This window comes from Miniopterus natalensis, chromosome 9 (genome assembly GCF_054644295.1).
Source record: "Miniopterus natalensis isolate mMinNat1 chromosome 9, mMinNat1.hap1, whole genome shotgun sequence".
Classification (NCBI taxonomy): Eukaryota; Metazoa; Chordata; class Mammalia; order Chiroptera; family Miniopteridae; genus Miniopterus; species Miniopterus natalensis.
In genome coordinates this window covers 13,143,194-13,167,556 of record NC_142089.1, presented here as the reverse complement: position 1 = coordinate 13,167,556, position 24,363 = coordinate 13,143,194, and the positions used below count along the sequence as shown (strand labels likewise).

The 24,363-nt window shown below is 52.9% G+C and overlaps 2 protein-coding genes across 2 annotated transcripts in view; one reads left to right on the top strand and one right to left on the bottom strand.

The window, feature by feature from the left end:
* Positions 1–4,217, top strand: part of STPG1 (sperm tail PG-rich repeat containing 1) — a 35,617-nt gene extending 31,400 nt beyond the window's left edge. The window contains exons 7-8 of the mRNA XM_016216224.2: positions 1,759–1,949; positions 4,057–4,217. Coding sequence (XP_016071710.2) covers positions 1,759–1,949; positions 4,057–4,133 — 268 coding nt within the window. The 3' untranslated portion in view covers positions 4,134–4,217. The remainder of the gene's footprint in view (positions 1–1,758; positions 1,950–4,056) is intronic.
* A 2,191-nt stretch (positions 4,218–6,408) lies between these two features.
* The window catches only part of GRHL3 (grainyhead like transcription factor 3), a 32,466-nt gene continuing 14,511 nt past the window's right edge, over positions 6,409–24,363 (bottom strand). Inside the window, exons 4-16 of the mRNA XM_016216213.2 lie at positions 23,114–23,459; positions 22,791–22,864; positions 22,171–22,324; positions 21,838–21,949; positions 20,437–20,531; positions 18,389–18,547; positions 17,920–17,998; positions 17,661–17,794; positions 15,988–16,022; positions 14,766–14,854; positions 13,997–14,082; positions 11,240–11,304; positions 6,409–7,151 (exon numbers count right to left, since the gene is read on the bottom strand). Coding sequence (XP_016071699.1) covers positions 7,037–7,151; positions 11,240–11,304; positions 13,997–14,082; positions 14,766–14,854; positions 15,988–16,022; positions 17,661–17,794; positions 17,920–17,998; positions 18,389–18,547; positions 20,437–20,531; positions 21,838–21,949; positions 22,171–22,324; positions 22,791–22,864; positions 23,114–23,459 — 1,543 coding nt within the window. The 3' untranslated portion in view covers positions 6,409–7,036. The remainder of the gene's footprint in view (positions 7,152–11,239; positions 11,305–13,996; positions 14,083–14,765; positions 14,855–15,987; positions 16,023–17,660; positions 17,795–17,919; positions 17,999–18,388; positions 18,548–20,436; positions 20,532–21,837; positions 21,950–22,170; positions 22,325–22,790; positions 22,865–23,113; positions 23,460–24,363) is intronic.

Here is a 24,363-nt window from a genome sequence, read left to right as displayed (position 1 = left end):
TATAACCAGTTCTTCCATGCCAGCTGGAGGGGAAAAAGGAGGCTGTGTTTCCCCCCTTTTCCTATGGGCACCTTTGTTCTAAATATAATCATCAAAGCCAGTGGTTTGAGCCTCAGGAAGGTTTACTGTGGCTTTCAACGACCTCCCTTGACGGTGGGAGTGTCCACCCTCTGGGTGACTCTGCCTCCCTTTGCTGAGGCTCGGTTGCTCCTCTGAGACCAAGTAGGGACCATAATAATAACAATGACTACGTTTATTAAGCACTTACTGTGTGCTGGCACTATGTCAGGCGCCTTACATGCCTTTCCTCCATCAACTCCTTTATATAATGGGTAGTATTGCACCTTGCTGCAGGTGGACAGGTCAGGGGACTTGCCTGAGGTCTTACAGCCAGTGAGTGGCATGACCAGAATTCAGACCCAGGTCTGTGTGACTCGAAGATTCAACAATTCCCCTCTGCCCTGATGCCTTCCCCTAATTGTTAGACATTTGAGACTTGGGTTCTGGCACCCACATTGCCACTAATGTGCTCTGCACTGTGGGCAACTTGTTTTCTCTGGGCACTAGTTTCTTTAGCAAAATACAGAGGTTGGATATGACTCTGCAAGGTGCCCATGTGCTCTCTGAGTTTAAGAGCACCTCTGTTTCAGAAGGTGTTGTCCAGAGGGCGGCAGAGTTTTAGTGGCCAAAAATCCCAGTTCCCTCCTCTGGTCCAGTGGGTTGGCTTCCAGCTGGGCGTCTCCTGTGGTTGTACAGGGCTCTGAGGACTTTCTCTTTTGGTGAGAGACCTTAGGAGAAGCTTCAGTGTGAGGCAGGAGCAGGCAGCCCTTCTATTGTATGGCCGGGAAAGTAGTATGATTCCCTTAACAATTCCAGAATTCCCTGGGCAACTCAGTGGAGCCTCCCTGAATCAAGGCTTGATGGAACGTCACAGCTAGAAGGGATCACAGAGGTCATGTCCACCCTGCCTCATTTTCCAGATGGGGAGACTGAGGCCCAGAGTGAATTAGTGTCTGAGCTAGGGCTTAAGTACAGGTTCCGTTCCTCTTTCATTCATGAAATACTCCCTTTTCTGAAGGAGGGGGAGACAGACCTGAAAACAGACAATTGCAATGGAAGTGGTGAGTGTTATGCTTCAGAGGTCCTTTAATTTCTAACCCAGTATTTTTCTACTCCCACGTCCTGCCTTGACAGGAAGATATGTGGTAGGATTCTGGGATGGCTTCTAGAGGACCTACTAGTCTCAGGATAGCAAGTCCCCAGAATTCAGGTTGCCTGTTTTCTTTCCCTGGCCATGGCAGACATCACAAGTAGATCACCAATGCTCTTCCGAGAAAGCCCAGGGAAGCCTCAGTTCTTTACACAGAGCTCCAGCCAGGCACTACCAACTGAGCAGAGGTGACAGTGAGATCAGTGCTGTCTGCCATTCCTGATTAGCTCAGTCACTTCACTGCAACAAGGCGAACTGAGCTCTCACTTGGTGCTGGGCTGTGTCTGTGTTTTACGTACCATCTCATTGAACCCTGACAACAGGCCTGCAAGGTAGGTACTATTATGATTACCGTTGGCAGATGAGGAAGCTGAGGTCCCGCCCCCAGGTCACTAGCAGTGGGTCCACAGGAGGAAACGGGTCTCCCAGTGCATGTCCAGTCCTCTTGCAGACGGCTTGGTGCTGGGCGGGTCTTGGCTACGTCTAAAAAGTACCATTTCCCCGATAGACTGCTTTAGTGATACCTTCACATTTTGTCTTTTCTAAAGGAGACACCCCATTCTGAACTTCTCTACTCAGCCTTTGTCTCAGCCCCTGAAGCCACCTCTCCCAGGCCCTGGTCAGTACGAGATCGTGGACTACACTGGGCCCCCCAAGCATTTAATCTCCAGTGCATCGTTCGTGTCCAACACCAGACGGTGGACAGCGGCGCCGACCCAGCCAGATCTGCCCGGCCCAGGTCAGAGGACTGTTTGAAATGATTGTAAAAACTGAATCTGGAATTGTTTGTCATTCCTGGGCCATCAAATGCCACTGATTTATAGGCTGTTTGCCAAACAGGTTATAGGGGTTAGAGTGGATTTAGGAGACTTTTCAGCTTATACTTTCAGAGTATGAAAAGTTTTCTTTGTTATTATTATTTTTTTTTAAAGTGAAAGGGCTCCTAGAGATGACCCAGGCCAGGGATTCATAACCAAGGACCGTGAACATCGAGAGGCTCCGAGGCAGGCTCTTGGGGGTCTGCGACTCTGACCTTGTCTGCAGACATTCTCTTCTGGGCAAAGGGGCCATAGCTTTTGTCAGGTTGTCAAAGAGTCCATGTTCTTAAAAATGTTTAAAGACGTAGTCTGGCCAAGTCACTCCATAGACGGGGAAGCCTAGAGAGCAAGGTGTCCACAGGCCTCAGGGAGTGAGGGGTGGGGCAGAACCCAGGCCGTCCCCCTCTGTGCCTGGTTTGTCATGGAACAGCTCAGGGACTGTTCCCTGGAACAGCTCCTTTAAGCCACCTTGTTCTGTTCCCTTTTCACGGGTGAGCTTAAGCAGTGATACCCTGTGACCTCTGGGATCTATCTGTGGGATAACAGCAAGAGGGACTCACTCTGGTGGGTGGGCTCTGCACCCCCCAACCTATTTGTAGCCCCTTAGCTACTTACCAGACCTGGTGGCCTGGGGGACTGACAGGTGTGCACGTGGGCAGGTGGTGTGGGAGGAAGAAGGCGGAGCTGAGGTGGCTGCCAGGCCTAGTTAAATTCAGTCTTTCAGTGAGCACAGATGGTGCTCCCACCCTGGGGAGGCAAAGGTGACTTAAGTCCTGTGCTTGCCCCCAGAGGTATCAGTCTGGTGGGGGAGACACCTTCCCTTCTAGACACAGGTGAGTAAACTGTAAGGCAGGTCAAGGAGAAAGCCATTCCCATAACTTTGGCCTTGGAAATGCCATCAAGCCAACAGGACTGCAGAGGTTTGAACTTAAAGTTGTCTGGTCAGACCAGGCGGAGCTCAGTTTGGTTCAGCAGATGCACTAATGCTCCATGTAAGTCCTGAGCTCTGGTGGGTGGTCTTAGGGGGCCTAGGGGCCTGCAAAGACCCTGGCCTGGCCCTGTTTGGCCCAGTCCACCTAGGAGCTTTCTCTCAGCGTCTTCTCTGTGCTGTGCATGGTGTGAGACACCTGGCACACGGGTCAGGCCAGTGCCTGCTGCTGTGATCATCTGTGCCCAGTGGGCTCCCCTGAGGGGCCTCTGGGCATGAGCACACGCAAACACCTGCCTCCTTGGCTTCCAGGGGGTGCAGACCTGCTGGGACTGCCACATGCCCCCCTCAGCAGCTTCCAGTTACCGACAGAGGCCGCACATGGCCCCCGTTAACCAAACCGGCATCAGTGTGAGAGTTTCCTGTCACCCCGGCTGTGGTTCCCAAGCCCTGTGGTCCCAGTTGCTGGTTCCGTAGAGAACAGCAGGGTCATGGCTTTTGCTTTTCTGGAAATTTTGGAACTAAATCAAAACAAAGCCCCACCAAGCTGACACCTTGCTTCTTTGAGTATCACTTTACTCAAACTTTTTTTCCCCTCAAATTTCATAGAAAGATCTTTTGTTAATTTTCTGCTGTTGAAGTTAAAAGGAGCTAAAGAAGGTAGGAAGCCAGAGTTCAAGTCTTGCCTCAGCCTGTTAAGAGCCAATCACCTTGGGCCAGTCCCTTCCACTGTCTGTTGCCTGACATATATGGTGCAGGGTCTGAGACAGGAGTCCCCCTGGCCTTGCCAGCTCTGATGTAAAAGGAAAGGGACTCCAGCCTGGCCAGGTGTGGCTCAGTGGTTGAGCATGGACCTAGGATCCAGGAGATCGCGGTTCGATTCCCAGTCAGGGCACGTGCCTGGGCTGTGGGCTAGATCTCTGGCAGGGGGTGGGCAGGGGGCAGCCGATCAATCGAGACTCTCTCATTTATGTTTTTCTCTCTCTCCCTCTCCCTTCCTCCCTCTGAAATCAAAAAAATATATTAAAAAAAAAAAAAAGGAAAGGGACTCTAGCTACTGGCCTTTGCTCTCTTACTGCTGTCCCCCTCTCCCCTCACAGCCACGTACAAGCCGGAATTCCCTGGAAAGCAGTCCTTTCTCTACAACGAGGACAACAAGTGGATTCCGGTGCTGTAGCGACCGCACGGGCACGGGAAAGCCCTGGCCACCAGCTGCCCCACCCAGCTTCCCCAGGGCTGATGATGGGGGCAGGGGGCAGCTCTGCCACTGGGCCTGGCGTTACAGCTGGGCTGCTGCATTTGTCTTGATCTCGAGCTGCCTCCCGGAGGTTGGGCCCCCACTCCCACTGAGCCCTTGGTTTCTGAGAAGCAATGAGCAGACAGAGCCTCCCTCAGTTACCTCGTCACGCACCTGCCCAGCGTGGCTTCTGCACGCCTCCCCTCCGACGCAAGGGACTCCTGAAGCTCGGACTCCAGGGAGCAGGCGGCCGAGGGCAGATGCCCTGCCTAGCAGCTAGCACCCTGTGCTGACCAGGGATCTGGGCCCCGAGTGCATCTGCAGGGCGGACAGAGCATCCTTCTGGCCTTGGCTTCCAGACTTCTCCTGCAGCTCTAGGAGCCGGGAAGGCTCAGAGGTGCTTGTGACAGAGACGTGAAGGGCTTGCCTGGGCCCCTTGCCCCTGGCTAAGCCTTTGCATCTCACCTTCAGGAAGAGTGTGGCAGCCAGTCCCCGTGGTCACCTGTGCTCCTCACCCACTTTGAGGAGAGGCTGCGACATCCAACCTGTATTCAACAGCACGGGGGGCAGGACCCTGCTGGAGCCAGAGCCCTGGAAACAGAAGTGCTGGGGCGCACGGAAGCCACGTAACACCCTGAGCCTGCAGGTCCTTTCTTTCACCCGACCTTTCTCCTTCCTGACCTCTTGCTCAAGTTTGACACAATCGTTGATGTATCTTTCCCGGCCTGTCAAATCATTTCCCCTGGACCAGAGGAGACGATTCCCGAAGCAGCAGGAAGAAACAGAAGTAACCACACCTCCCTCCTTCCCCAGATACTGGCGCTGTCTTTCGCTTTGTCAGTGGAACTCTCCCACGCTTCTGCCCTCCGATGCCCAGTGCAGACGAGGCCTCTCACTTCACTTTTGCTCCCTCCTTTGACTCTTCTCTGTGAATGTTACATCCTGGGCCTTCCTGTCAGAACTGGCCGCTGATTGGCTCTCCGTTTCAGGAGGGGTTGGAAGGATGGAATAACATCCAATTAAACTGAATTCTTGCTTCTCACAAAAGCTGGCCTTTATGCGACCCTCAGATTCCTGCCGGTGCCCCATTGCTTTGGGGTGCATGTGAGGTGGCTAGAGCACTAAGTGAGGAGCAGCAGAGGTCTGGAGCTAAAGGCAGCCCTGTGTTCCCCTCCTCGCAGGTCATTGAAAAGTGGGACCAGAATTTGGGGGCTCACGGTCAAGGACTTCCAGGGGTGGGTGAGCAATGCATGGAGCAAAAGAGGTGATGCTGGGATGGGGGTCTAGGGGTCTGGGGGTCTGGGAGCTGAGGCTGCCGCCTGTCTAAAGGGGCATCCAATACGGTCCAGCAAATTGTTGCCAGGCCTGCAGATTTTTCAACAGAATCTGGGAAATCTTTAAAATGGACAATCTCTTGATTTGAGATGTTTACAGCCATATTTCAATTTAAAGTTTTTTGTTTGGGCTAAAGGAAACTCTTCTGTAAGCCATCAGTTGTCTACTTGGGTGCTAGAAACCCTGAAAGATGCTTTCAAAGCTGACATTTAGAGCCGTACCTTTCTTTGATCCCAGGCTCTTGACAATGGGGCCAGACCCCAGGGCCTTGGTGTTTAGGTCCCTCTGACCCTGGGGGACCTTAGCAGGCCATTGGGCTGGTAGGAGCCGGCTCCAGGGAAAATGACTTTAGCTAAGAGCACAGGGGCAGAGTTGGCCCAAGAACTCAGGTCACATGGCTCCTAGCCCTGGGCTCTGCCCACTGGCCCCAGCTACAAGGTCCTCAGCAAGGTCATCCTGACCCTTCCCAGGACTTCTTCATGTCCAGTCAGTGAGCCTAAGGTCATAACATCCAGCCTGTGGGCCCACGCAGGACAGAGACCTGGGCGTCAGGATTCTGCTGCCCTCCGGGTGCGGCCGCCTGCTTTCCCAGCGCCCAGCACTTACCGCTGCCCTTCAAGTCCAGGGCAAACGGCTCACAGGATGAGGAGGAGCGAGGCCTTGTCCCCTTCACCCTCTCTTCCGGGCAGACTTTCACAAAAGGACCAGGTGTGGCATTTGAAATAATACATAGGCAGAATTTTATTACTAAATACTATATGAGTATACAAAATGCATAATTGAACAACTAAAAAAATAGTCCAAGAAATGTGAAATACACATTTTTTGAAATGATAAAAATGTATCCATGAAAAATATAAAATGTTGCATATATATACAATATATACTTATATATATGTATATAACATAAATGAAAACTGTAACCGGGAAATGTGTACAACAGCGAGCAGGCATGGTGGTCGTTCACGGAGCAGCCACTTGGTTCTGGCCGATCAGCTCTCTTATTTACATCAGGCACGGAGGAAGTCCACGAGAAAGAGGTGCTTCCACCATAGTGTCCTTTAGAAGTCATTTGCACTGAAAATCAAGTGTGTGCAAGTTAACTGACCGAAGGGCGAGAAATCCTTGGTCTGGAGTTGATGGAATAACCAAGAATGGGAGCGGACAGTGGTCAAGTCAGCTTGGGGAGCATGGGTCCACCTCCGCCATCCGGACAGGCAGCCTGCAGAGCGACTGCGGAAGACACAGTCTGTCGGGTATGCTAACCAAGACGACACTGTCTCTGGCTGAGCAGGCACTGGCAGGAGTGCAGAGTAGATTCAAGCATGAGGTGGGGGTTCAGATCAGGACACCTCCCAGGTCCCTTCCTGGCCCTGACGTCTGGGACTCAGGGGCCTCTTCCCTCTGGGAAGGCGTTCAAGTAACAGCACTGAGGCATGAGGAGAGGTTGTGTGCGGCTTGGAGCCACTTCAGCTGGCTCCTTGCCTGGAGCTCACCCCAAGGGGAGCTCACAGCTCCTTCAGGGTGATCTGAATCTTGCCGTCGAGCTCCCCCATGTCCAGCAGGAAGGCGACATGGTTGCTGTAGTGCTGAATGATGTTGTTGTCCATGTTGACCAAGATCCTGCAAGAGAAGAGATGCAGCTAGGCTGTGGGACGCGCCTTGTTCTTGGGGCCCCCTATGAGTGACAAGGGTGATGGTGACGGTTCCCACACGTGGGGTACCCACAACATTTCAAGCAGCTCACGGACTTTCTCTCTCACCCTCATAACAACCTGCAAGGGGGTATTCCCTGTCCCACTTTACAGGGGAGGGCACGATGCCCAAGTGACCGAGCCACAACTCAAACTAGGCCTGCCATTACCATGCCTCCTGCTGTGTCGGTGCCTCTCTCAATACACAAGCATGGACACTTTTGAGCAACTAACAGGTAGACTTGGGGAAGATACAGTGCTCCTTAGTCACCAGGCCAGGCTGAGGCCTCTGACACAGAGTGTGGGTTCAAGTGCAGGAGTTGTGGGGAAGACCAGCATGGTTTAGGCTCAACAGGAGACTGCGACGTGTCACTCAGAGCCAGAGGTGAGTACCACACGAGCCCGCTCTAAGTCCTGTCACCATGGAGCTGAAATCTCAGGGATGGTACAGTAGGCTCGAGGAGCTCGGCCTTCTCTCTCCCCACAGGCCTCAGGCAAGGACCTGGGCCAACCTGAGGACAAAGCCTCCATGGCTGGGCTCTCTGCAGGGTTGAAAGCCAGAGCATGGGCCAAAGGGCACCCTCTAGGAGCTGCTTGCCTAGTGAAGGACCCGGGAGACGTGCCAACCTGGTCCTCTCAGCTTTTCCTTTGTAATGGAACTGAGTATGTTCACCCGTCCATCCATCCTCCATCCATCCATCCATCCATCCATCCACCCATTCATCCATCTGTCCCACCTCATCCACTGAGGTCTTTCCACATGCAGGGCCTTGCTCCAAACAAAAACAAGGGCCACACAGAGACCTGAGATCCTGTCCTCCAGTTTAGAATCTAGCAGGCAGGCCCGGGAGAATGAAGCCTTGTAAGCCTATAACTCTAGTTCAGGATGGGAAACTGAGGCTCAGAGAAGTCAAGTCATTTGCCTCAGGCCACACAGGCAACAGATGGTCCAGCTGAGATTTGAGCCCAGACTTTTGTCTCTTTCCACTGCATCTTTTAAACACACCAAAAAACCCCTATAAATACAAGTTAGAAAGTGGCATATATAAGGAAGGCAAAATCCAGGGCTGGGGGAGAGTTCAGATGAGGGTAAGATTAGTTTAAGAGGGGCAGGAGAGGGGGAGGTGAGAATCCCAGACCACGTTCCTGGCATGTAGCTGTCTCCCTTCCCGAGGGCAGTTGCCTTGTCCCCACCATCTCCAGGTCCAGAGGGGCAATGGAGACGGCAGTGAGCCGAAGCCTACAGCCTATGTCCAGTTGTCCCTGCAGCAGCATCAGGGAGCTGCTGCTTTTTGGAAGGTCTGGGCTCAGGCTGGGGCCTGGTGCTGACTGCCTGTGTCTAATGACAGGCTCCCACTTCCTCAGGTCCTGCTTGCAGTTCCTTTATTTTACAGGGGGCTCTTCGGGGATAGCAGGAGGCCAGGGCCGGGGTGGAGGGGTGGGCACTTTGTCAGCAGCGGGGTTTTATTTCTTTCATACGGAGGCATTTATTGGGTGCGTCTAGGTGCCGAGCACTGTGTATGTGCTCAAATTAGAGATGCCTCCCTCCAGCTCCCAGGCAGGGCCTCCTGGTGGACCAGGCGCACACCTGTGCACAGGGATCCCAGACGGGCCTATGGACCCCTTCCCCTCAGAGGACAATGGCATCTGGCCCTAGAGGCAGGGGATATTAAACGCTGCTGTCCCAGAACATGGGCCTCTCATCACTTGCTAGCTTCTAGCTGTCTTCTGTCCTGGTTCGCATGAAACCCCTGGCCAGCTGCCAGCAAAAACAATGTATTTGTTAATCTCTCAGGCGTTCAGTGGGGCTTGTAAAGCTGATTGTATCTACCTTTGTCCAGAGGACTTTCAGGAGGGTTCTGTGAAAATAAACTAGGCCACTGATTAGAATTTCCTGTTCCTCAGATGAGGAGAGTTCAACTCTTAGGGAGGTGATAAATGAGCCTGGCCTCTCCCAAGAGTTTTTTTGGGGACTCTTCTCATTGGGCATCACGGGCAATCTTAGACCTGAGGTTTCCATGGTTCGGGGTGTGTAGGGTGTGGAATGCGTCTGAAGGGCCGCTGAACGATGCCCTGGGCTATGGGGCTGGCCTGGCCACAGCCTGTATTTGCTCATTGCTTAGTGGTTAGAGGAAAAAGCAGGAGGCAAGATAAAATAGTGGACGTGTGCCCAGGCCAGGATTCTTTCTGCCAATTACTAACTCTGGGACCCTGGGACTATTCAGAACCTCAGTTTCCTCCTCTGTAGAAATAGAGATGATCACCCAAACTCAAAGGGTCAAAGAGATGATCCTCTGAGTTATATAGCCCAGCACCTGACATGTACAAAGTGCTCCACAAATGGAAGTTATAATAATTATGGTTTAACTAGCTGGCTGGGCTTAAGGGAAAGTCTTGCAATTCATCCAGTGAGGCTAGGGGCTGGGGCAGCCTTATAAGCATTACCCCCAACCCCAAATCATGCACAAAGGTACCTCCCAGCCCCAGCCCAGCTGTGGTGGGATCTGTGAGGGAGGCTGGCCGCAGGTGGGGCTGCAGCCAGGGGTGTGGGCACTGGAACTGAAAGGGGAAGTGGGGCTGGACTTGTCTGGGCAAAGCAGAGCCTGCCCTCTGCTGTGAGCTGGATTCTGCTCCAGAGTGTGTGAGCCCCAGTTTGAAACCGAAACTTGGAAGAAAAAAATACACACAAAAACCCTAGACACTCATACAACCAAAACCAAATGGATCCTTTCCCAGGGGCGGCAGGGCTGAACACCTTCCCCTACTCCGCCCTTCTATGGGAAGCTGGGTAGAAACCGAGGAAGGGGGGAGGGAGGCAGGGCTGGGCCTGTGAGGAAGGCGGCTACCCCTGGGCCTAACTGGATGGGGCCTCAGCCTGAGTCCAGAACCTGCCTCACTTTGCAGTCTTCTAAAGAGGACAAGCCACAGACATAGCCGGGGGACAATGCCTGCATACTTCCAGGGGTGGCCAGTGAGTGAGGCTGGAGTTAGACTGCCCAGGGCAGGAGGAACAGTTGGAGCTATGGGCAGTGGGGCTGGGAGTATTTCCCAGAGCCCTGGTCAATGGCAATTCCTCACTGCCTGGGGACCCTGTGCGACCTGGTGAGGTGACCTAGTTACCAAGGGCTGCAGAGGCCCAGCTCATGGGCTCTGACCCGGAGACTGAAGCCTTGGTGGGCAGTCACCATGTGGTCCTCCACCTTCCCCCTACCAAGGGATCTCCTGGGAAGATAGCAGAGAGTGTTGCAGTCCTTAACAAGAATCCCCAGGAACCCAGGTAGGCCACAGGCACTGTCTGGCCTCCTGGAGGGTAAAGCTTTACTCCCCTCATGCCTCATGCCAACCTAAAGATGGAGGGGGCCTGGGAGCATCCCTGGTGCGGCTCCCTCAAAACCACACCCATTACAGTCCCCTTTCCAGGCGCAAGGCCAGCCACTCCCTCTGGGCACCCTGACTCAGCAGGTAGCACTGCTGCTGGGCCCTTCTGCCTCTGAGACTTGACTCTGCTGCTCCTGCCCCTGAACACTGCTTATCACCTCTGAATCTCAGTTTCCCTATTTGTGAAGTGTAGGTAATGGCATCCACCTCATAGTGTCACTGTGAGGGTTAAATGAGATACTTAGCACACTATCAGACACATAGTAGGTGGTCAAGTGAATGGTAGTCACTATCATCATCATCACAATCAAGTGACTTGATTATCCAGTGGCCTTGGGACTTGAACTTGAGTCTTCTGACACGTGGCCCTGCACTTCCACTTCCCCAACCTCCCACTCCTTTCCTTCCCAATAGTGATCACTGTCTGGTCTTTGCAGGTGGCCTTGGCCTGACCAGGGGCTCTCTGCCCAACTCCACATCTAGTCCTCTCCACAAAGCCAAGAACACACACCACTCAGCACTGAGCAGCAGGCCTATGCTGGTCAGAGTAGATCTGCTGGGAGCTCCCTGAGCCAACATTTTAGAGGGAAAGGGGCAGAGTGGGGAGAATGGGGAGGGAGAGCTGTCCTGGGCACTTACCCCCGCTTGCATTTCTTGTAGACTTTGTAAATGTTCTCTTCGGGAAACCCATACTTCTCAGAGATCTGGAAGACAGCGGTAGGGGATTCATTGTCTGCTGCCCAAAGTGGATGCATAACATTCTTTTATATCATGACTTTAAATTTCCTAATTATAAAAGGAGTATATGTCCAGCCCTGGCTGTTGTGGCTCGGTTGGGTGGAGCGTCATCCTGTCCACCGAAAGGTCTCAGGTTCTCTTCCCAGTCAGGGCACATGCCTAGTTTGTGGGTTTGATACCCAGTCGGGGTGCATGCAGGAGGCAACTGATTGATGTTTCTCTCTCTCCCCCTCTCTCTCTAAAATCAGTTTAAAAAACACATACATACACACACATCCTCAGGTGAAGATTTAAAAAAAAAGTAATCTATGTCCAGATTGTGGAAAGATACAAAGAAGAAAATTGCAATCACCCATAATCCTGTTTCCCAGAGATAAACACCATTAACATCTGGGTGTATTCCTTCCCATCATTTGGCCATGTATACGGGTATTTTTATATTCCACATAGATAGTTTTACTTATCATTGTATATTATAAGCCTTCCTACATCACAGCAAACCCTTGACAAATATCATGGTTTGTGACTATAAAATATCCCGAAGGGCATCACCGCTCCCCTCAGCCCCTGCCTAACATCAGATAGTTGGATTGTTCCAGTGCTGAAGGATCCCCTCCACCAGCTGGCCAATTTTGTGCAAACTACTCATGGAGACAGTTACAGAGCCTAGCTCATTCGGTTGCTGGAAGAATTAAATGAATTGGTTCACATAAAACACTTAGGACAGTTCATGGTATGTACTGAATAAATGGTCAATACTTGAAATGGTCATTGTTGTTAGTTTAGAAGTGGAGCGATAAGGAGGCTCTTACCCTGTTGGGTAAGGTGGTACCCCAAACATTTCCCCCTTTAAGCAGGGATTATTAACTCCATTTGATGGGTGTGGATGCTGAGCTCGAAGAAGATAAGGTACCCAAAGCCTAGCCTAGGACGCAGGTTTCCTGCCCCTACCACACTCCAGAACACTGATTCTACAGATGGGGCAAGTGCAGCTCAGAGGCTTGAGCAAACCTGCCTGCACTCACACAGCCAGGCAGCCATTTCTCCCCAGAATTCAAGTTTCCTTTGGGCAGATACAGCTAGTCTGGTCCCAGCTCTGCCACCTGGAGTTGCAGAACTCTTACTTTGCTGAGTCTCAGTTTCCTCATTTGTAAAATGGGTGTAATAATGGGATGGGATGTACACAACAGGGTTGTTCTGCACATGAACAGAGACAATGATGGAAAGGGCCCAGCCCAGTGCCTGTCCCCTGGGAGGGCTCAGTCAAATGCTACAGGTTAGTGTTACTGACTGTCAAAGTGGCAGCGAACCTCAGGCCAAGGGCTTCTGGTGGAAGCTGTCCTCACTGAGCCTTTCAAGAGGAGGGTCTGGTTCAGCTCTCAGTTATTCTCTGCTCTGACAGGGATCCCTCCAGGCAAGAAAAATTCTCAGACTATTTATCTTAGTGGTGATGTGACTGGAAGCTATCAAGAGGAACTCAAGTCAACGTAAGCAAGAACTTAGGAACTTTCTGACCACAAAGACAGCATAGGCTGCCCCATTAGGTAATGAGCTCTCCAGCCCTGAAGTATACCAGGTTAAGAGTGGGCATGCACTTGGAAGAGCTACTGGGGGGACAGCTCAAGCACTAGATGGGGAGCTGGCCCTGTAAGGGTCTATCCAACCCAAAGATTCAGTCTGTATTCAAATGACATTTAATGGTCTTTTGTGAGCCCAACTTCCTGGGGCTGATGCCAAGCAGGGCTGAAGATACGTGAAGAGAACAGGAGAGCAGAGCAGAGTGGAGAGAGCTTGGGCCGGAATCCCAGCTCTGTCACTTCCTGTAACCTTGAAAAGTCACCTGAACTCTGACTGGGAGGCTGTCTCCTTGTGGGAAATGAGGAGATAACAGTACCCATTTTTCAGGGTTGTTGGGAATGTGGTGAGTAGCAAATGCAGTGTGCCTGACAAGATGCCTGGCACATAGTAGGTCTTCAAAAGGTACACAAAGTTAGGACCTGATTCCACAGCCCAAGATCTTGGAACCACGTGGCTTTTCGGAGTGGGCTGACCTTTAAGCACAGCTGGCCCCGTGAGGCTGTTTGTGCAGTTTTTAGCTGAGCCACAAAGCTGCTGTGGGTTTTGTTCGGGGCTGTTTCACCTGCTCTCTGGTGGTTTGGGGGGGGTTGGGGGAGTTCTCCTTGCCCAGACACACCTCCAGCCTCCCTGGCCAGTGCCCCATCCTCCCCCCGCTCCCCGCGCGCCCCCCCCCCCCCCCCCCCCCGTCCCCCGCCAACCACAAGGTACAGGAATGAGGATCCTGGGACGGAAAAAAGTGTCTCTGGGGCCTGGCCTTTTTGGGTTTCATTCCCATTAAAATAGAAACAGGTTTACAAAGCCAACAAAAAGCTCTGGCCTGTCAGACAGCAGCCATCAGATTAAGGAGGATTTATGGTGTGTGCGACTCCCAGGGTGGAGCCAGGGTTCTGGCCGCAAGATAATATCACAGAGGCTTCCCCCCCACCCCGCCCGGCCCAGCGGGCCCTCCCAATGGGGTGACAGGTGGACAACCGCTGCTCTGAGGCTCCAGTACATTCCTTCCCAGAGCCTCCTGTGGGAAGTCAGGACTGTGTGGTGCAGAGTAAAGTATGTGCACAGGAGCACAAAGGGAGCTCTTACCGCGTTCCTCAGCCCCTTCAGGTCCGGGGTCTTCAACATGAGGGCGTCGAACACCTCCTCAGTCTCCCTCCGCACATACAACAGAACTGAGAAGCAAAGGGGGTGGCTTTCAGTGTTGTGAGGGGGATGAATGGGCTGTGGAGTACCTCGGGGGTAGGGGAATCTTAAAAAGGATTACTTCCTTTCTTAACATAAGATTGATTTTGGCAGAAAAAAACAACCCTTGCTGAGGGGCTGAACCCCCGGGCTCTGCAGGTCCTGGGCACCTGCTTGGACTGTGCTGATCTTGGTGGGTGTGAATCCCCCTCTCCCACCTGCCAGCTATGTGACCTGAAGAGGTTCTTCTAACATTACTGAGTCTCATTTTATCCAAATGGAAAATGGAGGTGGATCCACCCCTATTGCACAGAGTTGCTATGGGAATTCACCATATGACATTTGGCAACACCAACTGCAGGGCAAGGCTAATTCATGGTTGCAGGAACTTTGGATCTTTGCTGCTGGCTGGTGTCTCGCTGCTGGTCAACTACAGCCCCAGAGGCTCGGGCATGTCCTTCTCTCCCAGGAAATCACTGATTTAGAGTGCCCAAGTGAGAAAGCCAGCTATGGGAGCCCCACCTTACCCCTACCCCTCCCTCCACAACCTCTGCTGGGATGGGTGCTGCCCAGGCTCCTTGGGGCAGGATCAGTGATTGAGGCTTTGGGGAGCCCTCATGGGGTGCTGGGGCGAGGTGGGCTCAAACAACAAATGGGGTGGGTATGAGGCTACCTCTCTGCAGATCGTCTTCCTTGGCCTGTTTGGAGGGCAGAGGCTCAAACTCCTCAGCAAAGGGCAAGCAGGCACGCTTCAGAGGCAGCCTGTGGGAATGGCAGAGAAAGGCTCATCAGGAACCCAGGGGATCCCAGAGTCCAAAGGGCCCCACTGATCCTCCAGAGGCCTCAGAGGTGAAAGAGACCCCATGAGGGTATGCACAAAAGCAGTGGAGCAGTGGTTAGAGTAGCAAGTTTTGGAGCTGGACTGCCTGGGTGACTAGGGGGGAGTCTCAGCCTCTCAGGGTTCCCATCTGTAAAATGGGATGACAATAAAGTAATAACAATATTTCATAAGGTTGTGAGGCTGGAGATGATGCACACTACTGTTGAACAGTGTGTGACCCACAGTAGGGCCTTAATAAATGTGGACTATTGTTTTATCATCATTATTATTTTTTGAAAGAGTCAGGTTGGATGTGAGTCAGTGGGAGGAGGAAGGGTTGTGGCATTTGGAGTAAGGTGGGATTTCCATCCTGCCTCTGTTACTTAACAGCTGTGTGACCTCAGGCAAGTCACTTCACTTCTCTGAGCCTCAGTTTCCCCTTCCATAAGCAGAGCGATAACCCCTGCTTGTCTGCCTCACTGGGGCTGCTGTGAGGGATATGTGACATAATTTGGTGGCTAAGCACCTTATAAAAAGTACCTCTTGTTTACAGGGAAAATATTTACTGATATTGACAAACGATCTTCTAAAGGGCTTCCCATTCACAAAGATTCCATTTATACTCCGCCCTCTCCTAGCAGCCTCATCCCCATAGGTCATTCTTCTCTTCTGACAGATTTCTAGGCTGAGGCTGAGGGACGTGAAGGGGTTGTGGCTGACAGAGGGCGGAGGCCCTAGATTGAAGGGCTGAGGGGAGGAGAGGCTCTGATCCCCCAAGTCCTCCAGCACAGCTTCCCTCCTCACTCTACAAATCTGCACCACCATCTCTGAGGCTTTTTCTTTCCCTTTTTACAAGCAGATGTCTCGCCAGAGATTCGCCAGCTTTTCACATAAAACAAACCCATAAAAACTCAGGCAGTTTCAGTGAGAAAGGAGCATGAATCTAGGAGCTTGGGGGTTGGGGACAGAGTCCCATGGCTGCTTCCTCTGGGCCCAGCCCTTGGCTTGGGGGGCAGGGAGAGCAGGGAAGGGAGGACAGGTAGGGAGGTAGGCCCTGGGCTGCTTGTCTCCGTACCTGTTGGAGCTGCCCTGTCCTGCCGAGGATACTGCCTGCAATAAAGAGAAAAGACATTTTCCATCACATGCAAGAAGATGAGAGGAGCCCCTGGCTGCTGGAGGATTCCTGGCAGGGACAGCTTTTAGCTGGGGAGAGAAGGGAGATGCAGTTTCAGTGCCTCTCCTGCCCATTCTGCTCAGATAACAACCCTTAAGTGAGAGATCTCGAGTTGAAAGGAAGCATCCCGCCCACGTGGGATGAGTCAGGGACTCAATGACACACAGGAGGTGCTAGAGAAGTGTTGGCAGGATCAGGGAGTCCCACCTGAGCCCCAGCACGCCCAGACTGTCCTGCAGCAGGTGACTAGGTGTGGGAGCCGAGGCAGAGGCGGTGAGGGAAAGAGCACTCCCTCTGCCCCTCCTGTGCGCCTGGCACTGCTATCTGGCGAAGTCATCGCCAGTCCTATTCGAGGAGACACTGAGGCCCAGAGAGGGCAGAGAGCCCCTGGGTGACATCCAGCAGGATGCAGTCCAGATTCGGACTCCTAACTCAGGTTCTCCACTCTTTCTGCTTCCCCGGCGTCTCCTTTTCAGGCCACATGTGCGGAGTGTTCCCTCCCTTCCCCCCCCCCCCAAATTAGCTGTTAAACTGGCCGCAGGGGCCTTAATCATCTTCCTCCTTCACCTCTTGCTGGGGGAAAAGAGTGGATTAATGCAGCAGCCGGTGCTCTGGAGCAGCGAAGGGAAGGTGGCCGACACAGAAAGGGCTTTAAAGTGTGCCCAGGGCGACACCAGCACTGGCTGCTCTTCCAGCCCCGTGACCTATCTAAAGGCTGCTTTGAAGACACTCCCACCTAAACAGTGGTGAGCTACGGCCTCAAAGGAAGGAAGCCTTCCAAGTGTTTAATATGGAAGCAGACTAGCAGACAGGCTCTGGGGCCTTGATTCTGCCGCTAACTTGTTGTGGGACCTTGTCTGGAAAACAGGATGACCAGTCTCTGCCTCAAAGGATGGCTGTGATGGGGAAAGAGACAGCATGGCAAAGGGCCGGGCCCACGTGCCTGGGATGTCCCACGTGCCTGGGATGTCCCAGGAGCTCAGTAACTGGCTCAGGGCTTCAGCAGTGGTGAAGTCAATGGTATAGGGACCGTTTCTGGAGACAAGTTGCCTGGCCACTTCCTGTGTAATTTTGGGAGGTCTCTGTGTCTCAATTTCTACCCCACAAATCCGGAAGAATAGTATTACCACTTCACAGTTGTGTAGTGAGGGTCAGAGGCGGTGATGCATGGAAAGCACCAAGCCTGGTGCACGATGCGTGCTCACAGTGCCTCTGTGATGATTATTACCCACCTTGCTTGGAGGACGCTACAACTGAATCTGGGGCTCAGATATCAGAAACCCCCTGTGTGTGTGCCAACCACAAATATTCTGATGGCTATAGAGTCCATTTCCTTATTAACATTCTTCTCTTGAGTAGAAAAACTCACAGAAGTTATGTGACCATATATATACACATTTAAAACAATTTCCTGGGATTCAATGAAGGTATTTTCATTTTGATATAAAAAATATTAGGACCCATAAACATCTAAATGGGCCTGGATTGACTGAGTGGCAGGTTGCTCCCCACTGGTCTGTGCTAAGGCAGGCCCCACCCAGGGGCCAAGACCCTCTCTCAGCCCAAGGCCTTACCCCTCCGGGACGCTGTAGACCAGAGAAGTGCACGTTGGGGATGAACAGCACCGGTGGGGTCTCCAGGTCAGCCTCAGGCCTCAGGTAGGTGGTCTCATTGCCCCTGAAGCCGGACAGCAGGCAGCCCTTGATGCCTGCTGGGAAAAGAGAGGCATTGTGACCTGAGGTCCCTCCATCCATGCCCCTAACCTCTACCCTCTACTCTCTTTTCCCCCTTCACCCCAACCTGGCCCAGTCCCCCCTGACTCTCCCCACTAACCGTTGTTGCTGGAGTCAGGGCATTTGACTTTCCTCCGGAACTGCTTCCGCTCATCGTCCCGCATCTTCCTCTCAGCCCCCTGTGAGGGAGAAGGGGAAGGGGGTCACCGAGTGTCTTGGGGGGGGGGGGATGGCTGCTTTGCGTCTTAAATATGGCCAGCTTTCTGATGCTGCTTTCTTCCCAGAGTGAGACCAGGAGATAGGAAAGTACAGAGAGGAGTGGGAGGGGGAGAGGAGAAATGGAGTCAGAGGGAGAGGAGGAAAGAAAGAGACATGGAGAGACATTTATAGAGATCTGGAAAGAGGTCTTCAGAAACAGAGGAGACAGGAATGCAGAGAGACAGAGGAAATATACAGAGAGACCAGGCCAGACAGATGACAAGCACAGATACAGAGAGAGACAGGCACACTCAGAGGGGCTCCCTTTCTCCCTCCCCGGGCCCAGCAGAGGGTCTGTCTGCCCTCGTCACCTTGTCACAGAAGATCTTGATCTGGCAGACAGCACGGTGCACCAGGCGCTCAGTGCCCAGGCCACAGTCATAGGTATCAATCTGCAGATTCAGGGGAACACCCTTTACCCCCTTCTGCGAGGAGAAGTCTGTGCTGAGGCAGTTGACACCAATGAACACCTGGGGACAGACAGGGGAGCTGAATAAACAGCCTGCCCAAGTCCCCAGCCCTGCTATCCCTCAATCCCCTTTATTGAGCCTACTGTGTACCCGGTGAGTGCCCTTAATCTCACACTGCCCTGAAGGCAAACATCACCTCTCTTCCCACGCCAAGCCCCCAGTTTCAGAAGACCACTGTCCTGCTGGGCCTGGGTCACAGAGTGAGACACTGCCCCTCAGCACCCCAGCCACCAGCTCTAGCCAACACCGAACCAGTCACCTCCATTTTACAGCTGAGGAAATAGAAGCTCTGAGTTGATGTTTCCACAGGCAGTGAGGGAGGGTGGCATAGCGGAATGAGCCTAGACGTGGGACCACCCAGACCTGGGGTGGGAAGCTCGGCTCTGCTACCCATGTGACTTTGGACAAGTGCTTTAACCACATGGAGCTGTTTCCTTATCTGCAAATGGGGACAATTAACCCTATCTTGTGGGGCTCTGGGGCTGTGAGGATCACCCAGCGGCCTTGGCATGTAGTGATGCTGGACATGTGTAACTGTTGTCAGTGGACAGCAGGAGTCTCACCCCAGAGCCTATGCCCAACTGAGGGCAGCCTGGGCCAGTCTCAGCTGGGCAGTCCCTGGCAAGCTTACTCCTCCATGGAGTGCCAGGGCCAGACCCCACTCCAGGCTGGCTCCTGCTCTTGGGGACATTTCCCTTGAAAATGACCTGACCTGAACAATGGGGGTGGGATGTGGTGCCTGAGCAGACCCCCTTCGTTCCCAGGCTGAGGGGGCCCTGGGCACATGCCAGACATACCTCCCCCTCAGCCAGCTCAGCCCTAATGCAGCCCCCACCCAGCTCACACCTGAGAAAGACCCAAGCCTGGGGGCTTAAGAGGCTGTGAGAAAATCCCAACCGAAACCCACCTCTCCCTTCCCACGAAACTCTTTCCCCACCTCCCTGAACTGGAGGCCCCAGCTCCTCCTCCTGCCCCTGGCGTCTTCTGTTTGAATAATAATAATCCCTTCTTTTGTGCCTCCCTTTGTGTTTTCAGAGCCCCTCACCTCCATTTTCTCTGGGATCCCTGGACAGGAAGGGAGACAGGGATTAGTTCCCAGTCTGTCCAAGGCCAGAAATACTCCTGCCATGGCCTGCTCTGATGGAGTGAGCCGAGGCCAGGGAGGGGAAAGGACACACAGGTCACCCAGCCCCTGACTCTCAGTCCAGTGCCCTTTCCATGATGCCAGCTCTCTAAACAAAAAACCAAGACACAGGCCCAGAAGCACACACAAGTTCAAGGCTGGCCTTAAGCATTAAATGGCTTAATTGCTGGTATGAAAAAAAATCACCAGAGGCTCCATTTCTCAGGCCTCCCTGATGGGCTTGGCACTGTGCCGGTCTCTTAGACATGCATGATCTCGTGGAATCTTCACCACAACCCCAGAAGGCAGATTATTGTTTCCTTTCTATGGGCTCAAGAAAGGAGGGAGCTGGGATTTCAGTCCTCATCTAGAGAACTACACAGCACTTCTCCTGCCACACTCTACAATGGCCTGAAAGTCAGGAAACCTGGTGTCATGGCAGCTTGCTATGTGACCTTGCACAAGGCTGTTTTCCTATCTGGTAAATGGGTGGACTGGGTTAATAACAACAGCCACTTATGTGCCAGGCTATTCTCTACATTTTACTTATCCCCCATGATCCTCATGTCAGCCGAACAGCTGGTGCTATGATTACATCCCAGTTTTAAAGCCATAGCACTGGTCCAAGATCACAGAGCTGGGATATGGGCCCAGCCTTTCTGGCTTCAGAGCCTGGTCTTCATTGCTCTCTATCCTGCCTCCTCCATTGGTACCCTCATAGGAGCAGCTGCCACAAGCCCCATCCTAGCCATGCCCCAGCACTGACCTTGGCCTCCTCGTTGACATTCCACACGAAGGACAGTGCATTATAGGCCACCTCCTCAATGTGTTGCACGGTGTTGAAGTTCTCTTTGCAGTCAGCTGAAACCATAGGAGACCAGAAGGAGAGTCAGGAGGGAAGGGATTTGGGGACCATGGGGAGGAGGCATTTAGGAGCTGGACCCCATTCTTGACAGGGACTTGCATCCTCTCCTCCAAGAACCAGGCTTCAATCCAGAGAGGAAACTGGTTATTGTGCCCTGGATTACAGGTGGGGAAACTGAGGTCCAGCCTGGGTAGCAGATTTGCCTAGACCCCGGAGGGAATCCCTAACTTTGCCAAGTAGGCCAAGGCCTTCATTGTTTTGGGTGAAGGTTATACTTTCATTGAGACTGTGATTTAGGAGATTGCTCAGCTAAGGCAGTAGTAACAGCAGCAGTAGTAGTAATAGTGGTACTAATAGCAGTGGTACCAGTACTACAAATTCTGAACCACTGAACTATTACTATCGAACAAATGGTAGTATTACTACCATTTAGGAACACATACAATATGGCAAGGCCTTAGTTAATCCTCACGAATGACACTATGAATATTCAACTTACACATGAGGAAAATGAAGCTCCGAGAAGTTTAGTCACTTGCTCTGAGTCACACAACTAATAAAAGGCAAAGCAAGGAGCGGAGCTCAGCTTTGTCTGGCTCTTGAACCCAGGCTCCTAACCACTCTGCGCTCTAGCCTCTCAGATAAGAATCGTCCCTGTCTGTATCATGGTCTCCAGTATACATTGCTCCAAGGCAGAGCAACACTGTGGGCAGGCAGGGCAGCTGGCCTTGTTCCATTTGACAGTTGAAGAAACTGAGGCTTAGGAAGGAGAGGTAACAGACCACACACCAGGAAGAGAGTGACAGAGCCAGAACCTGGAGACCTGAACATGGCCTGTTTCTCCCACCCATCTCAGGGCCTGGGATAGGGACAAGGTGGCACACACAGGGCCTGCTCCTGCCCCCCACCTTCTGGCAAAGCCTGCATCCCAGCAGCCTGCACTGTTATCTTAGACATCTGTGTCTCAGTCCTCTAAGGCCCCTGATGGAGAGAGCAGGCCTGCATCCCAGGGGCCTATTTATCTGACACAGCTGGGATCCCCAAAGCCCTGTTCATCCCAAAGCAACACAGAAAAGAGACCACTGCTTCCAGACAGCAGATGCAAATCCCTGCAAACTCCACAGACTTTGACTGGGAGACAGGACCAGGCAGGCAACCAGGGTCAGAACTAAGTCCTTCAGAGGTCAGAGGGGGCTGGGGAAAGGGACACAGCAAGAAAGGCCTGACTACGGGGTGTGTGTGGGTGGGAGAGAGAGTAAGGGGAGGGAGGGAGGCTAGGACGGGGCTTGGGCGGGCTCTCACCAACGTCGATGACCCGCTGCTTGGCAGTGGGCTGCCGGGAATGCCAGTGCTTCCAGAACCGCAGCTGCTCTACCGGGACCTTCTCATTGTCAAAGACAACCATCACCACACTCTGTAAGCACAATGGTTGCTGTGACGCCCAGCCTTGGGAAAGGCCCCCATGTGGGTTCCTTCCCTGAGCCTGGCTCCAGTGGCCCTGCCCTTTTGCCTCAGTTTCCCCCACTCCATTGCAATGGGCAGTTATCCAACTGAACACTCTCCCTGGGCCCCTGGCAGGCAGGGCTGACCTGACCATTCCCTTCCCCTTCCCAAGCTGCTCCAGGGCCAACGCACCTTGACTTTGTTGGAGGACAAGGCAAGGCCTTTGCCTCCCGCTGGGGTCCGTAGGGTGATGGGGTAGAACTGGCCCTTGTTGAGGTAGGCCATGGGTGACTCGCCTGACTTGATGTGGATGGCTTTGGGGGAGCCCAGGGTATACTCAAAGTCACTGTGAGGAGGAGGGAGAGGACAGTGAGACTGGGCTCCCAGGCAAAAGCATCCCAGAGGCCAGTGGGACAGGAAGCCTGAGGTTCTGCTGCGGACTTGCTGTGTGTCCTTGGTAAATCACCTTACTTCCCTGAGTCTTGGTTTCCATAATTTTGGGGGTTCTAGTTAATGGCTTTGTTGAGCCCCAGTCCTGCTGAATAATAAATACTGGAACCCAGAGAAACCTCTGAGGGGTGACAAGGCCACAGGGTACACTAGGGGCAACAGAGCCCTGGTTTTCTAACAGGGTGCTGAGATCTGAGCCCAGGAAAGGGAGGTAGAAGCCATTCTCTTTATGCCTTTTCTATCGTATAGCTTCACTCTCCAATCTTCATTCATTGATTTGCCTGCTTGGAACAGTGTGAGGCTCTGTCTTCAGCCCCCTGCCCACTGCCCAGGTGGCCAAGGGTTCACAGGGACTGAGTTACCTCTTGGGGCTGGGATAGTCTTCTGGACACGGGGGTTCCGGGGACGTTTTCAGGATATCTGGGAAGAGCAGCGACTGCAGAGAAACACAGTCAAAGGGAATAGATGAGCATGTTTGGGCTGTTGGGGCCTCAGCCAAGGCTGCTGCATGCAGCTGTGCAGGTGTGCAGCGCACAGCCGGAACAACAGGACACAGCAACCCTGCCTCAGCTCCAGGACCCTCGCCAAAGGACTCCAGAGCTCTGACTTCCCCACCATCTCTTCGCCTTCTGCACGTGTGCATGTTTCCGGAGAGACACTGAGGGGCAGAGGGGTGGGCCCTCACCTCCTGCGGGTCATCCTTGAAGGTACTGTCTGGCTGCCAGCGCTGTGTGGGCGGTACCCCATGGATGCTGTCAAACAGGGAGTTGAGGGAGCCGTTATCGTATACATCACTGGTGGGCAGCAGGTAGCTGTCCACAGAGCCAGCTTCCAGCTTGCTGGGGCCGGCAGGGAGGGGAGCTGCCTTGCTGGGGGAGGGCATGGCCACCTCCAAGCTCATCAGGTTATTCTTCTTGAGCACATCTGGGTACTCTGGGCTTCCAGACACGTTCTCTGTCAGGAATTTCATGAGGTGTGTGGGACTTTCAAGGGGGGTGAGGTCCATCTCATAGTCCATGCCATGGTAGTATCTGGGGAAAGAGAGGAGGCAGAGTGAGTGCACCTCTTCTTTCTGAGGGGGCAGGGGGTCCACAGTGGGATTGGAGGGTGACCCTCACACTGGCACAATGACCTTCTTTAGTCCGATGTAATGTTTAGGTCCTTGCATGAAAAAAGACATGGAGGAGGCCAATTTGTCATAGGGATGAGCAGGGAGGAGGGGGTCAAAAATGGAACCAAGTACAGGCTCAGGGCTGCTTTATCCATTACAGTGCTTGGTGATTTTAAAAGCTGAAAGTTCATTTATTTCTTAGCCAGGGTTAAATGTCCCCACTTTGAAACAGCCACTGTGTCATCCCCTGGGTGTGTGCGGGAGTACGCATCTGTGAGTACAGTTAATGTGTGCTGAGGAAAAGGTCTGGAAGGATAGATCCCAAACTTTAAGGGAGGCAGAGAAGCAGGATGACAGGAAACTTTTACTTTTTACATTTCTATAGAGTTGGAATATTTTACAACAAGCAAGTATCACTTTTATAATCAGGAAAGCTAACAACACTTATAAAAGTTCATTTTGAGAAAAGTTCCCATGCACCAAAGCCCACTATTCCTAGCAGTGGAGGGGCACTGTGCCAGCTGCTGGAGCCTCCGCAGTTTGGATTTTTTTGAAGGCAGAGAGGAACCTGGGTTTCCCACCAGAGGACCAGCAGGGAGCTTCCAGTGCCTACCTGGCCATACCCACAGAACATCCATGCCCTGAGGCCCTAATGCCAGGCAGAGGCCCAAGAGAGCCAGGGGAAAGAAGTACAAGAGCCCGGGGTCCCCTCCCCAAGAGGCTTCCTGGCAGAAGGTTTTGGGAAAAGCTGCCTTCAGGGCTTTTCCACTGCTATGGCTTTGAAGTTTGTTTTCAGTAAACTCCAGCCCACAAGCCCTGCAGGC